The sequence below is a fragment of the Lynx rufus genome, unplaced genomic scaffold, assembly GCF_022079265.1.
Source record: "Lynx rufus isolate CCGP_SWC_20201006 ecotype Redwood Valley unplaced genomic scaffold, mLynRuf1.p SCAF_14, whole genome shotgun sequence".
NCBI lineage: Eukaryota > Metazoa > Chordata > Mammalia > Carnivora > Felidae > Lynx > Lynx rufus.
Window position 1 is genome coordinate 11,700,798 of NW_025814828.1, and position 13,487 is coordinate 11,714,284.

At 42.5% G+C, this 13,487-nt stretch overlaps 1 protein-coding gene across 1 annotated transcript in view; it reads right to left on the reverse strand.

Moving 5' to 3' along the window:
• Positions 1 to 2,002: 2,002 nt before the first annotated feature.
• VEGFD (vascular endothelial growth factor D) overlaps positions 2,003 to 13,487 on the reverse strand; it is a 35,898-nt gene continuing 24,413 nt past the window's right edge. The window contains exons 4-7 of the mRNA XM_047075921.1: positions 10,361 to 10,509; positions 9,078 to 9,178; positions 3,294 to 3,489; positions 2,003 to 2,698 (exon numbers count right to left, since the gene is read on the reverse strand). Coding sequence (XP_046931877.1) covers positions 2,572 to 2,698; positions 3,294 to 3,489; positions 9,078 to 9,178; positions 10,361 to 10,509 — 573 coding nt within the window. The 3' untranslated portion in view covers positions 2,003 to 2,571. The remainder of the gene's footprint in view (positions 2,699 to 3,293; positions 3,490 to 9,077; positions 9,179 to 10,360; positions 10,510 to 13,487) is intronic.

The following is a 13,487-nucleotide window of genomic DNA, read 5'->3' on the forward strand; positions in this document are numbered from 1 at the left end:
TTGGTCCTTACGGAGGGTTAGAAGTACAAAGGCAGACGGCAAACGCGTTGTCCTAGCCCAGAACTGTCTATGATATCTCCATCTCAATGGCAGTTAGGAAGCCAGAGCCACTAAGCAAAACATGGTTTGATTTGGCTTTAGGGAAGATCCAGGAACCCAGTATAAGCTAAAAACTTTGCTCACCGTCTCGCTTCTTTCAGGATGATCCCTTTAATTTGTAAATTACTTTGTATTTTTCAAATAGTTTTCACTTACGGTAATTCAAGTGAAGTTAGCAACTCTGAGAGCAAGGAGAGGAGATAGTCACCCACATTTGGCAGGTGGGGAAACTGAGGCTCCATGAGGCTACTCAGCCTCATAATGAGATGAGCAAAGTGACTCCTTTGTGTGGTGTCCCTTGGGCTGTCCGCTACCCCTGTTCTCAAGGGAATTTGACCAAGAACTACAGAGGAGGACAACATGGCAGGAACTGAATGAAGGAACAAAGCTCAGAGTTGAATGCTAACGCACTATGTGCAAGCCCTTTCAGAAGGCTGGGAATCAAACAGCGAAACCAGAAGAAAGAAGGCCCTTTGGCATCAAGGTCATAAAGCGGGGGTAAGAGGAACAGTGGCAGGAGAGGAATGACTGGGCCAACGCCAGTAAATGACAGCAATGATAACGGCAGCACGATGGGGACTGGTCCCAGGCCAGGTCCAGATCAGCAGTGTCCCCAGGTCAGGGACTGAGAGCTAAAGCCAGGAAAGGAGCAGGGGCCCAGAGCCACAGGCCACAGAGGACTTGGGTGAAGGAGAGGAGAATTCAAGAACTGCTTAGGAACCAAGAGAGGAAGGACAGGGGCTTGGGTCAGGATCCAGCAATTCTACACGTGGCATCAGGAGAAACAAAACCATTTTGCTGTGTTTACCGCTACCTTCCTCCTTGTTATTGTATAGCTCCATGTGGTCTGGCCTGACAAATTCGGGTCACACAAATTTGATCAGGACAATTTCTAATGGTAAGGAGGTCACCGAAATGGAGAGGTACACACGAACACAACTATTTACAAAAGTCTTCAGTAAGTGTTGTAATAGATTGTGTATCTATCTATTTCTGCAAGATGCTGGGGAGGGCATCCATTTCTAAGTTATTTGCTAAATAACTTAATTCTGTTCATTAACTTTGCAATTTGCTAAAAACATAATACTCCTCATGCTGCCTTAATTCTATTAATGCTATATAATTCCCTCCATTTTATCAAACTTTCAGTAAAGTCTACACTATCAAAAGAGTATTTGTGGGAGTGTTTTAGAGAAAAAGCAAGGGAAAGGGCTTGTGCCCCCTTCCTGGGTGGCCGTGGGACCGAGAGAAGAACCCCTTGGCCAAGAGAAGTGGGATGTGCACGACCAGAGAAGGAGTGCACAGCTGGAGGTGGCCAGAAGACACAAGCTCTCAAAGATGTCAAGGGCTATCGGTGGGCTCTCCTCCATCATGAGACACAGGTCAAGTTACTTTTACATTGAATCTCAAAGGAAAGACAGATTTCAAGCTGATTCTTGGGTTACATTTGCTTAACCTCCTTTAGAATCTTAAACTTTCTGAGAGTTACTCCCTGGGCCGCCCCAAAGTGCCACCAAGTTTTGTTGTGTCCATGTCCCTCCCCACACTGCCTTCTAAATTCCTTTGTCTCTTTGAAACATATTTTTGGGGTGCCTGGGTGATTCAGTTGGTTAAGCATCCGACTCTTGGTTTTGGCTCAGGTCATGATCTCACGGCTCGTGAGCTCGAGTCCCCTGTCCGGCTCCACACTGACAGCATGGAGCCTGCTTGGGATTCTGTCTCCCTCTTTCTTCCTCTCTCCCACTCGTGTGCACGCTTTCTCTCAGTCTCGCCCTCCCTCTCTCCCTTTCTCTCAAAATAAACAAGTAAACCTAAAAAAAATACATTAAAAAAACCCATATTTTTTCCTTCAGCATAAAATTTAGAGCGGGACCATATTAAATAACACAAAATTCTATAGCTTGAATAATGGTGTTTATTTTCTTTAAATACACTTAAATATGAAACAACAGACAGTAGTTCAGTAAACTCGAAACTACAAGCTGGACAGTAATTAGAAAATCAGTGCTGATCCTACAAATCAAAATCTGCATAATAAAGAGTCAGAATAATTCACAAGAGAGTTTGCGTTAGTGGAGGACTTGGAGACTATAAAATTGCCTCATCAGCATGGAGTAATCAATACGGCACCTGTGACTGTATGATGATCAAACCTTTCTCATTCACAAAAAAAAACAAAAACAAAAAAACCCAAAAACCAAAAAACAAAACCAAAACAAAGGTTACACAGGTTCCCTCCTTTCCATTCCTTGCAGTGCAGGGATATCTTCAGGTGGAAGATATCTGTCAGTGAACCAGGAAATCCCAGCTGGTGTGCAATGGAAGGGTGGTCTGGATACACTGTGGTATCAGATAAAATAGAGGGTTTTTTTTCCCCCTAGTACCTGGGGAAAAAAACCACAGTGACAGCAACTTGGCAAAGCAGCGTGCCATTTAAAATGTCAGGGATGGAGACCTTGGGAAAACGCGGAGTCAAGGGTTTTCTTGACCGTGGAGCCCATGGGCAGCCCTTTTCTCCTTTGGAAAGCGGCAATGCTTTGCACATGCTGGTTTTCCATTTGCACATGTTCTGGTGTGAAAGGGACATCTGTCCTCACAGCTGTTGCAAAAGAAAATAAACATGAGAATTCAGAATCAAGGACTAAATCCAAAGGAATAACTCTGTTCTGATTTGATTAAGTTTTCAAAGTAAATTTTCCAGATATGTATGTAAAATGTCAATATAAAATCCTGAACGGGTATTCCGCACGGATACAAAATCTATGAAAGCCCAGACGGCAGCCTGTAAGTGTCCTTTATCGATGAATTTCTTGCTATATAAATCCAGCGCCATCCCCTTCCTCGATGAGAAAACAAACCGACATACGTGGACGTATATTGAGAGAATGAACCCAAGAGTCTGCGGATCTGAAATCTACCCCCCAAATAATTGTTCAAATCTCATCAATTAAGTCTTTGCTTAAGATCCATAAGCCAACAATAACAGGCAGGATTTTCTTGTTTTCACAAATCAATCATCACTCTATATACTCTCACTTATCCCTTAGTTGCCAAACCTCTGCTTTACTATCAAAAAAGGGGGGGGAGCTGAGAATTGGCAAAACATGCTTTTGGAAGGAATCTCACCAAATGGAAATGGCATTTACAGTAAATGTCAACGAATGAAATTAAGGTGAAAGTGAAGTGCCTTTCACCTGCAGGTGTCTGGGTGAAATATCTTGTGCTTCTGGCAGCAGCTCTCCAGGCTTTCTCTGCACTCAACGCAACTGCAGTTTTCCGGGTGCTGGATGAGATCTCTGGGACACGGGGTTTTACACACACACTCACAACGATCTTCGTCAAACTTCATGTGTGGCCCACAGACAGCGAGTTCCTGGAGATGAGAGTGCTCTAAGTGGAAACAGAGAAGTGTTGGTTGAATGGCTGTAGCACGGATAATGTGGCGTCAACGTTGGTTGCATACTTCACATTATTCTAAAATAACTTGGATTCTCCTAGTCTGCATTCCTGTAGATTTTTGCCCCTAACCTTTTCACAGGGTGAAGGAGATTCACCTCTGATTTCATGATACCAATACTGAATTCATGTGTTCTCCTAAATTTGGGATAAAGATGTTATTTTTTTAACAGATTTTTTTAAAGAGAACTTTAGGTTGGTGACTTCCTAGTTTTTAGATGAAGAGTAAAAGGAGAGAGGAACAGAAGTATCAGCAGTATAGAAATACAGAAATATACCTCAGGCCTTCCAGACTGGATAGAAACAGTGATGTATTTCCTCACCACAGATCACAACGCTGTTATAAAAGATACGACAGTGATGATAAACTTTGATTCCACAGAACGCGTTCAGCTGAGAGGAGGGTCTCAGAAGTTTTTGACACACTTAGTTGACAGCTATTTCTTCTAGAAAGCGTACACGACAATTGGATAACTACTACTCCGTGTGCAGTTCTGATCATCAAGTTGAAATTCAGTGCAGAAAATGGATGAGACAGAAACTTTGGAAGAACTTGACTATGACACTTTAGCATTCTTGAAGGTTTTGGAGGCAAGTACATGTCTAGTTTCTTCCCCAAACCTGCTTCTCTCCCAATTTGCCTCCTTTAGGGAATGGGGCCATCACTCCGGACTCACCTGCCATTTTGGGTCTTATCACTTTGTCCACCCAGTTCTGTCGCCCTAAGTTTGTTCTATCATTCCCATCATCACTGCCACCACCTCAATTCAGTCAGTGCCTTATACTTTTGTGTGTAGATGGCCGTCACAGATCTTGCCGTCACACGTTTTATCCCTTCAATCCATTTTCCACAATATTATCAAATGCAAATCTAATCACGTCATTCTACAGCTTTAAGTTCCTTAAGAGGTTCCCCTCTCTTACAGTAAAAGAGTATTTTCCCACCAAGACGTATGAGACCCTCCATGAACTAGACCTTCTGAACTAGAACCTTCCAGACTCTTCTCTCTCCCTCTCCCACTCCCCCCTCTCATAAATATCTGATGTTCCACCCATACCAAATTATACTACCTTTTATTCCCCTGATATGCCAGGGTCTCTAAGCCCCATGCTTTTGGCCTTGCCCTTCTCCCTGCCAGTTATCTTTCCTCCCAGATATCTTTCCCAACTTCTACAATTTTAGCTAAGTGCCCTTACCCTGTGCATATTTTCATCCTGTCCTTTCTTGCATTGCTCACATGTGTCTATTTCCTCCACGAATTAAAAAATGCTGAAGGTTATGGGAACCAGATCTCATCATTCTGACATGAAATGAGCACTTGATAAACGCTGAGTGCATTTGGTATAATAAAAGGGTCCGAAACAGGCTGCTGTATGAAGACTCTAAAGGATCCCATCCATCGTTCCAAGACATTGGGTTAAACCGTATGTTTTTGTCAATATCTGACTACTGACAATATACCAAAATGGCAATCTCATGTTGTCTAATCTTCTAGTTTTAACGGCTCTGTGATTGATATTTGATGATATTCCACCTGTGTGGAAAGGGTGTTGGAAGGCTAAATCTGGGGAGATTCTTGGAATTGCATAAAGAGGAAAAAAGTGAGCTTTGTAAGCCATATGCCAATAAGGCATATGCCACTTTCGGGCAAGAGGAGAATATATTATTCCCATTGGATATTCTTTCCTGATTTGTCAAAGACTAATTCACCATATAACTGTGGATTCATTTGTGGGTTTTCTATTCTGTTCCATTGATCTATGTGTCTATTTTTATGCCCGTACCATACTGGTTTTTTTTTTTTTTTTAATTTTTTTTTTTCAACGTTTTTTATTTATTTTTGGGACAGAGAGAGACAGAGCATGAACGGGGGAGGGGCAGAGAGAGAGGGAGACACAGAATCGGAAACAGGCTCCAGGCTCCGAGCCATCAGCCCAGAGCCCGACGCGGGGCTCGAACCCACGGACCGCGAGATCGTGACCTGGCTGAAGTCGGACGTTTAACCGACTGCGCCACCCAGGCGCCCCTGGTTTTTTTTTTTTTAATGTTTATTTATTTTTGAGACAGAGAGAGACAGAGCGTGAATGGGGGAGGGTCAGAGAGAGGGAGACACAGAATCTGAAACGGGCTCCAGGCTCTGAGCTGTCAGCACAGAGCCCGACGCGGGGCTCGAACTCACGGACCGCGAGATCGTGACCTGAGCCGAAGTCGGCCGCTTAACCGACTGAGCCACCCAGGCGCCCCCGTACCATACTGTTTTGATGACTACAGCTTTGTAATATAACTTGAAGCCCAGAATTGTCCATTGATTGATGAACAAAGAAGATGTGGTGTGTGTATGTGTGTGTGTGTATGTATATGTATATGTGTGTATGTATATATACATATACATACACACACACGTATATATGTGTATATATATAAATATATATATATATATATACATACACACACATAGTGGAATATTATTCAGCCATAAAGAAGAATGAAACCTTGCCATTTGCCATGACAGGGATGGAGTTAGAGAGCATAATGCTAAGTGAAATAAGTCAGTCAGAGAAAGACAAATACCATATGATTTCACTCATATGTAGAATTTAAACAAAACAAGCAAAGGGAAACAAAGAGGGAGAGAGACATACCAAGAAATAGACTCTTACCTATAGAGAACAAACTGATCGTTACTGGAGGCGAAGGAGGGTGGTGGGTTAAATAGGTGATGGGGATGAAGGAGTGCACGTGTTGTAATGAGCACCAGGTGATGTATGGAATTTTTGAATCACTGTATGGTGCACCTGAAACTTCTATAACAGTGTATGTTAACCATACTGAAATTAAACTAAAAACTAAAAACAAAACAAAATGAATACATTGCTGAAGAATAGTCAAGTAGCTCTTAAAAGACTTGCATGAATCACTAGGTGGCGGTAGAGATTCAATGAGGCCACTTCAGGTGGAACCAATGCCCTTCTTAGGTGGTTTAAGGAAACACAGTCCACTGGGGGTGTTTGATGCTGAACTTCACCAAGGTAGTTGGCAGAGGCTGGCCTCAATCCTTATAGCCATTAATTAAAAGTAACAGAGACTGGGGCGCCTTGCTGGCTCAGGTAGGTAGAGCATACGACTCTTGATCTCAGGGTCATGAGTTCGAGCCCCACTTTGGTGTAGAGATTAGTTACAAAAAAAAAAAAGAAAAAAAAAAAAGAAAAGTAACAGAGACCGGGTGTAGGAGACCTGAGCAAAGCAGCAACTAGCTAAGGGTGATACCCTGACGTATGCTATACTGATTTCAGTCTTAGGGAGGGTGACGGTGGGATACCATGAGCTCTGCTCTCAGCCTTGCTTCATTCATCCAGCAGTAAGCTCATGGGGTTTTTCCCCCCAATTCTTGAAGTTGTGGCTGTCTTGAGGAATTTAAAATATAGAATCAGGACTCCTCAATTTTTCTTTTTTTCTTCTTCAGTATTGTTTGTTTGCACAGTTTAAAGCAATGATCTGAATCCAACGAGATGAAATTAGATTGGTCTTGGATTCACTACCCCAAATGTGCTCACTCAGGGAAGAGCTGTCATTGTAGAAAAGGCAGTTGGCTTAACAGCGGCATGTGTGAAAAAGGTGCGTAGGGAACAGTACGCTCAGTATATGTCCTCAGTTTGATGGGGCCACTGGAGAAGTGACCGTGATCTAGCTACCCCATGCCTCTCACTTCCATCACTGCTGCAACGTCCCCCGAGGTCCCCTGCCTCCTTTCCTACCCTGGGCCAACACCTCCTCCTCTACCCTGTCACTGGTGGATTGTGTTAAAATTCTAATTGGTGCTGTCACTGTCCTGCTTGAACCAGCTGAGTGGTTTCCCTTTGCCCTTAGCATCATGTCCAGTGTCTGGGACCAGCTGCCCAAGGTCCCCTGTGAACCTCTCCAGCTTCCTTTCTCACATGTACCCGACCCCTTCCCATTATGTTCCCACCATGCTGAACTTTCTCCAGTACCCTGGCATGCTACCTTATCTCACTTTCAGTCCTCAGCACTCGGGTTTACCCTGCTCAGAGCACTTCTCTCCTTCCTCCCACTCTTCACACCCTCCGTGCACATGTGCACCAGCTGTGGTATCCCCAGGATATCCCATTAATAAATTGTATATGGATTGCATGTTAAAATGGTACTATTTTGATATGTTGGATTAAATGAAATATATAAAAATTAATTGTACTTGTTTCTTTTGACTTTTTAAAAAAATTTTTAAATGTTTATTACTTTTTGAGAGAGAGAGAGAGAGAGAGAGAGAGAGAGAGGAGGGGCAGAGAGAGAGGGAGACACAGAATCCGAAGCAGGCTCCAGGCTCTGAGCTGTTAGCACAGAGCCCGATGCAGGGCTTGAACCCACAAACTGTGAGATCATGACCTGAGCTGAAGTCGGACACAACCGACTGAGCCACCCAGGCACCCCTCTTTTGACCTTCTTAATGTGAGTACTACAAAATGTAAGTTACATATGACTCTCACTATAATCCCACTGAACAGTCCTGTTCTGGAGAGAGAGATTTAAGGTTCAGTATAATTTACTAACAAGAGTGTGCCCAGGTCTTGAATGCTATTTACATCCTAACCACCAGGTATTCAGACATCCTCTGCTAGAATATACATCAATCATGGGGAAAACCTGCCACCCACAGAGGCAGCCCTGTTTTCTAGGACAGTACTCCATAGAGCTTAGTCCTTACAAAGTCTTGCTTGTAGATCAGAGTTTAAAACAAGCAAGGTTCAAAGTGCATGACTCCTTGTGATCTTTTTCAGTGGAATAGTGTCATGTTCTCTGGGAAATAAATTTTAACAGTGCATTCATTTTCAGCCAAACGATCATCACCCAAAATCACAGCATTATGAGTTCTGAGCAGCGACGACAACATTCGGCTCCCCACTCCTTTTAGCCCAATAGCTAGCCATGGTTTGCTTTTACCTTGCCCTAGTTCCAGAAAAAGTTTTCTCCTATGTCCCATTTTTTTCTCAAATAATTGGCATGTCTTCATATGGCACAGTTGAAAGAAACCAACCAGTCTAAACTTACTTTCTGTTCCTGTGAGACTTCCATACAAATAAGTTAGTAAAATGTGGTCAACTAGTGTTTAGCTCTAAAGTGGTTTGCATGAAAGGCTACCACTGCCTTTCAAATCCAATGTCGTTGGATGCTCTAATCACTGGGCTTTTCTTTAAGATTAAAAAGCAGAGCTATGCTTTGGTAGACTTACTATATAAGGAGAGCTCACAGGGCTCTGCTGCTTTCACTCTTAGCTGTGCGATCTGGAGAAAATAACTAGACTTCTTGGTGTGTTCCCATTGTGATTGTTAAAAAAAGGGATAATAATAGTACATTAGAGGCTTGCTTTGGGGATTGAATGAGTTAATAGGTACATATAAAAGGCTTACAACATTGCCTAGTCATAGTAAGCACTCAGTATCTATTGAGTTAATTGCAGTTGTTATTTTTATGATTACTGCTAGTATTTCCTTACTGTTATCATTACCTTCCATTCCAACGAGTGGATTCTCCTCCCGTAAAACACATTTACATTTGTTGCTGTCCCATAGCATGTCAATAGGACAGAGTTTCTTGGAATGGGAACAGCTAGGAGAAGAGAACGAGAAACCAGATTTAAAAGCTTTCAAGGGCAATCATACCTTTGGAACATCTTCTTTAATGCTGAATAAATTTCTGAGTGGAGGAGCGTTACGACTTTTAAGGAGCTTAATTCATATTTATGAACTGCATGGTATTAGGTAGTAATTCTGTAATCACAAATGTTCTATTTGGAAATGAAACTGTAATTTTGGACAGTTAGCATCTTTTTAAGAAGATTGCTGTTAAAACTGTGCAAATTAGCTGTCAACAGAGCCTATTTAGCAAAAGTAAACATTGTCCTAACAGAGCCTTTAAAATGGAGAGAACACTGGCCGGGCCGGCAGGAACAAGCTGAAGATACACGTTCCTTTTATAGGAGCCTCTGTCCCCGTGAGAGAGGTACAGGTGTCTTCTTGGCTCGGTAATGACGAACATCAGCACCAGCTCACTCCACTTGCCAGCCACCCAATACATTTACTGCTTGCTTTTGCGAGATCTAAGTCTCTCACTCAGTTAATGTTTTCATTCAGTGTTTGTAATTTGCCCTTGTGTTTCTCTATATGAAAATCTTTTTCCCAAATCAATGATTCGTACCTTTGATTTCAGGACACTTCGGGGTGTCATGATTTGTCTCACAAAGAACCACAGAATGCTCTGAAGAAATGTCAAAGTCAAATTAATTTTAAGCCATTTTAATTTAAAATGAGAATTTTCCATTTGGTAATCTTAACAGGAAGTTCAGAAAAATCACCAAACTCAGATGCGGATAGTTTTGCCGCTCCCCGGGGGACTTGGGGAACCGTTTTCCCTCCCCAATTTGGGGGCTTGGAAGTATAAAGAGCCAGAAATGAGTTTCATGTAACGCTTGTTCTGGACGAAGGGGACGTGTGCCAAATTGGAGACTGGTGTAGAGTGTTACGGCTGCACCGGACTATGCACATTAAGAACAAAGGTGTCTACAAGTAGACGTGGTGAGTTCCTAGCCACCGAGTTATTGGTCCCTCTACAATATACATCTGACACCTAATAAAAAACATTATTTGCCAAACCGTTATTACCAGTAGATCTGGATTAGAAGCTTAAAGATGATGAACTTGAAAGCGATGACTGTATAATTAATGAAGTATTCTCCACACACAGCTTTAGCAAAGGCAAGAACAAGCATAACTGAATACAAGAAATGCTTACTGATCTTCTTCAGGGACCTGGATGGATCTTCTGATAATGGAGTATGGATGGCGGGGAGCCGTTGGCAGACATTTACAACCTGTATGGTTGGCAACTTTAACAGGCACTAATTCAGGTACTGAAGTCAAAGGCACTGATATCTGAAAGAGCTAGAGAAGAGAAAGAGAACCGTAACACATACATATTTTTAGATGATAATAATCTCTACAGTCTGCATTTTTGCCTTTGTCCTTATGGCACTCACTTTAGGAAAGCCGTCCATTAAGAAAAGAACTAATGAGGGGTGCCTAACTGGCCTAGTCGGTTGAGTGTCTGACTTCGGCTCAGGTTATGGTCTTGCGGTTCGTGGGTTCGAGCCCTGCGTCGGGCCCTTTGCTGACAGCTCAGAGCCTGGAGCCTGCTTTGGATTCTGTGTTTCCCTCTCTCTCTGCCCCTCCCCCATTCACACTTGGTCTCTCTCTCAAAAAGAAATAAACATTTAAAAAAAATTGTTTTAAAAGAATCGAACTAATGAGGATAAAGGCTGGCATGATGGAAAGGATACTGGCCTGGGAGTCAGGAGACTGGGGGCTTATGCAACTTTACCAAATATTTAAGACCAAATCTCTTAACACTTAGTGTCACTGGTATCCCTGAAAATGGCACTGTTGGGCCTTCCTCCTGTTTTCATTTGAGTGTAAATTATAAGGACTAAGTGAAATTCTAGCTATGAAGTTTCTTTGAGACCGTGGCAAACAGATTATTGTTTGAGACTATTTACTTATCCCTTCTCATACCATCTCCATTGAAGGAATATAGTTTCCTGTTCCTTGACTTTGGACTTGGCTATGTGACTTGCTTCGGCAAACAGGATGTTAGCAGACATGACACAACGGCAAACTTGAACTGTGTGTGCTTTGTGGGCTTGTTTTCTCCTGCGTACACCGTAGCCATGAGAAGAGCATGATCTGGCAGGCGTGCTGGGCCAAGGGACGAGAGACCCGGGGGACAGACCTGCACTCAATCTGTAGCTTGGAGTCAAGCCCAACTGAGCCCACTCTAAACCAACTGAATCTTACATACATGGGTAAGAATTTAGGGTGTTTATTATGCAGCACTACACAGTAGTAACTGACTGATACAAGATCATTGCACCCAACCAAATAATTATAGGTAACATGAATATCATTCTGTTTCTAAATTAAAAAAAATTTTTTTTAATGTTTATTTATTTTTTAGAGAGACAGAGCATGAGCAGGGAAGGGGCAGAGAGAGGGAGACATAGAATCTGAAGCAGGCTCCAGGCTCTGAGCCATCAGCACAGAGCCCGATACGGGGCTCGAACCCACGAACCGTGAGATCATGACCTGAGCCGAAGTCAGATGCCTAACCGACTGAGCCACCCAGGAGTTCCTCATTCTGCTTCTATATGCCCTGTTTTGTGTTAATTCATTTATCCCTTATAACGACATTACATGGTAGGTTTTTATTTATCCACCACCAACTCTACAGGTGAAGAAACAGATGTACAGAGAGGTTCTATAACTTGCCTAAGGCCACACAACTTGATTGGAAGAGTGAGGATTTGAACCCAGGCAATCTGCTCTAGAGCCAGAGGTGATACTCTTAAGAATATGCCTTATTAACTTTTTGGAACAAAATTTCTGTGAAGCAAAATTTCAGAAGAAGCAAGGTGGGATCTTGACAAGTAGAATTCAGAGACATGACAATTACTTTGTTTCTAGAGTGGCTCTATGGTGTATGGACAAAATTGAACTTGACTTTAGTGTTCTGTTTATTCAATCCCCATTCCAAGTAGTCTTTACTACACACAGCATTCATTTATTCACTTTGTTTCTAAGATGTAGGTCATCAAATAGTCCATAACTTTGGGGTGAGAGGTAGTTTTTTTTAAACCACTGTGCAAATGTTCAAGAATGCATATTTGGCAAGAAAAACTCCTGTACACTTACCCTTAAGTACATTCTTTAAAACTAATCATTTGTTGAGTACAGCAGTCAAAATAAAGTACTCAACTCTCTATTAAGTGGAAACAATCCATTAAAGTTGTGTTTATTCTGACCTTTTGATATGTAATAGAAGTTCTATGAGTCTAACTAAGAGAAAGTTTTTAGAGTGCTTACTCTGCATAAACTTCAACTTCTTGCGAAATTTTTCAGTAATTTTTTAGGGAATAACGTGGTCATTTCCCACTACCCCCCGCCGATTGTCAAACAGTAAAAGGTCAGAGTTTTTACAAGTTCCAAGATTCTCTAAAAGAATTTAGAGAAAGAAACTCTACAGCTTGTGGGCAATTTTAGGGGGTAGGGGAAACAAAATGAAGCATAAATTAACTTATTACCAAACAAATCGGCATTCCATTCTTTCCATCCAATTAAGAACATTACCCACCATGGATATTTTCATGTACATATGTAATTTTATTGTACTACCTCTGTACACAATCATGAGCAAAATGTACACATTTTGCATAGGCAAATGTGACAAATAAATATATCAACACGTGGGAGGAATCTGCAACGGAGAACCAAAAGGAATGTAGTCGGACTGACAGCCTTTTAACATGTTTTCCTAAGTTTGGTATTACTGCTCTTCGATGCCACATCTATTACATTTCACAACAATATAGTAGCAGTGATAGAAAGAAAAACTTATCTACGGGGCGAAAGAGATTTTACAAGATGGAGAGGGAAGAATTATTTCTTTCATGGGGACGAGAGAATTCTTCTCAAAGATCTTTTGTGCCAGATACGCTCCATTTGCCCCTCCCGAGATGCCATCCTCTCTCCTTCCCCACTGGGCTCGGTGTCTCGAGACGCTGGCCTCCACGGCTGCATCTATAGGTCCCCGCATCCTCCACCCTCTGCCCCCGACTTTTTGCCCCCACCCCTCCAACCGGACCCGCAGCCCTCTTCTCCCCGTTCTCTCTGGGTTCCTGAAACGGCTCGAGCCCCTAGCCTCTTCAGTCCAAGGGTGAGAACAGCTCCCCATTTTTGCCAGCTCAGGGCATCTCGCCAGCTCTTCCTCCTTCCCACAGCCCCACCCGTCCAACTCTTCTCAGTCACTCCACTCGCACACACAGAACCCAACGAATCCACAAGACAGTGCAGATTCTCGACATCAGAGA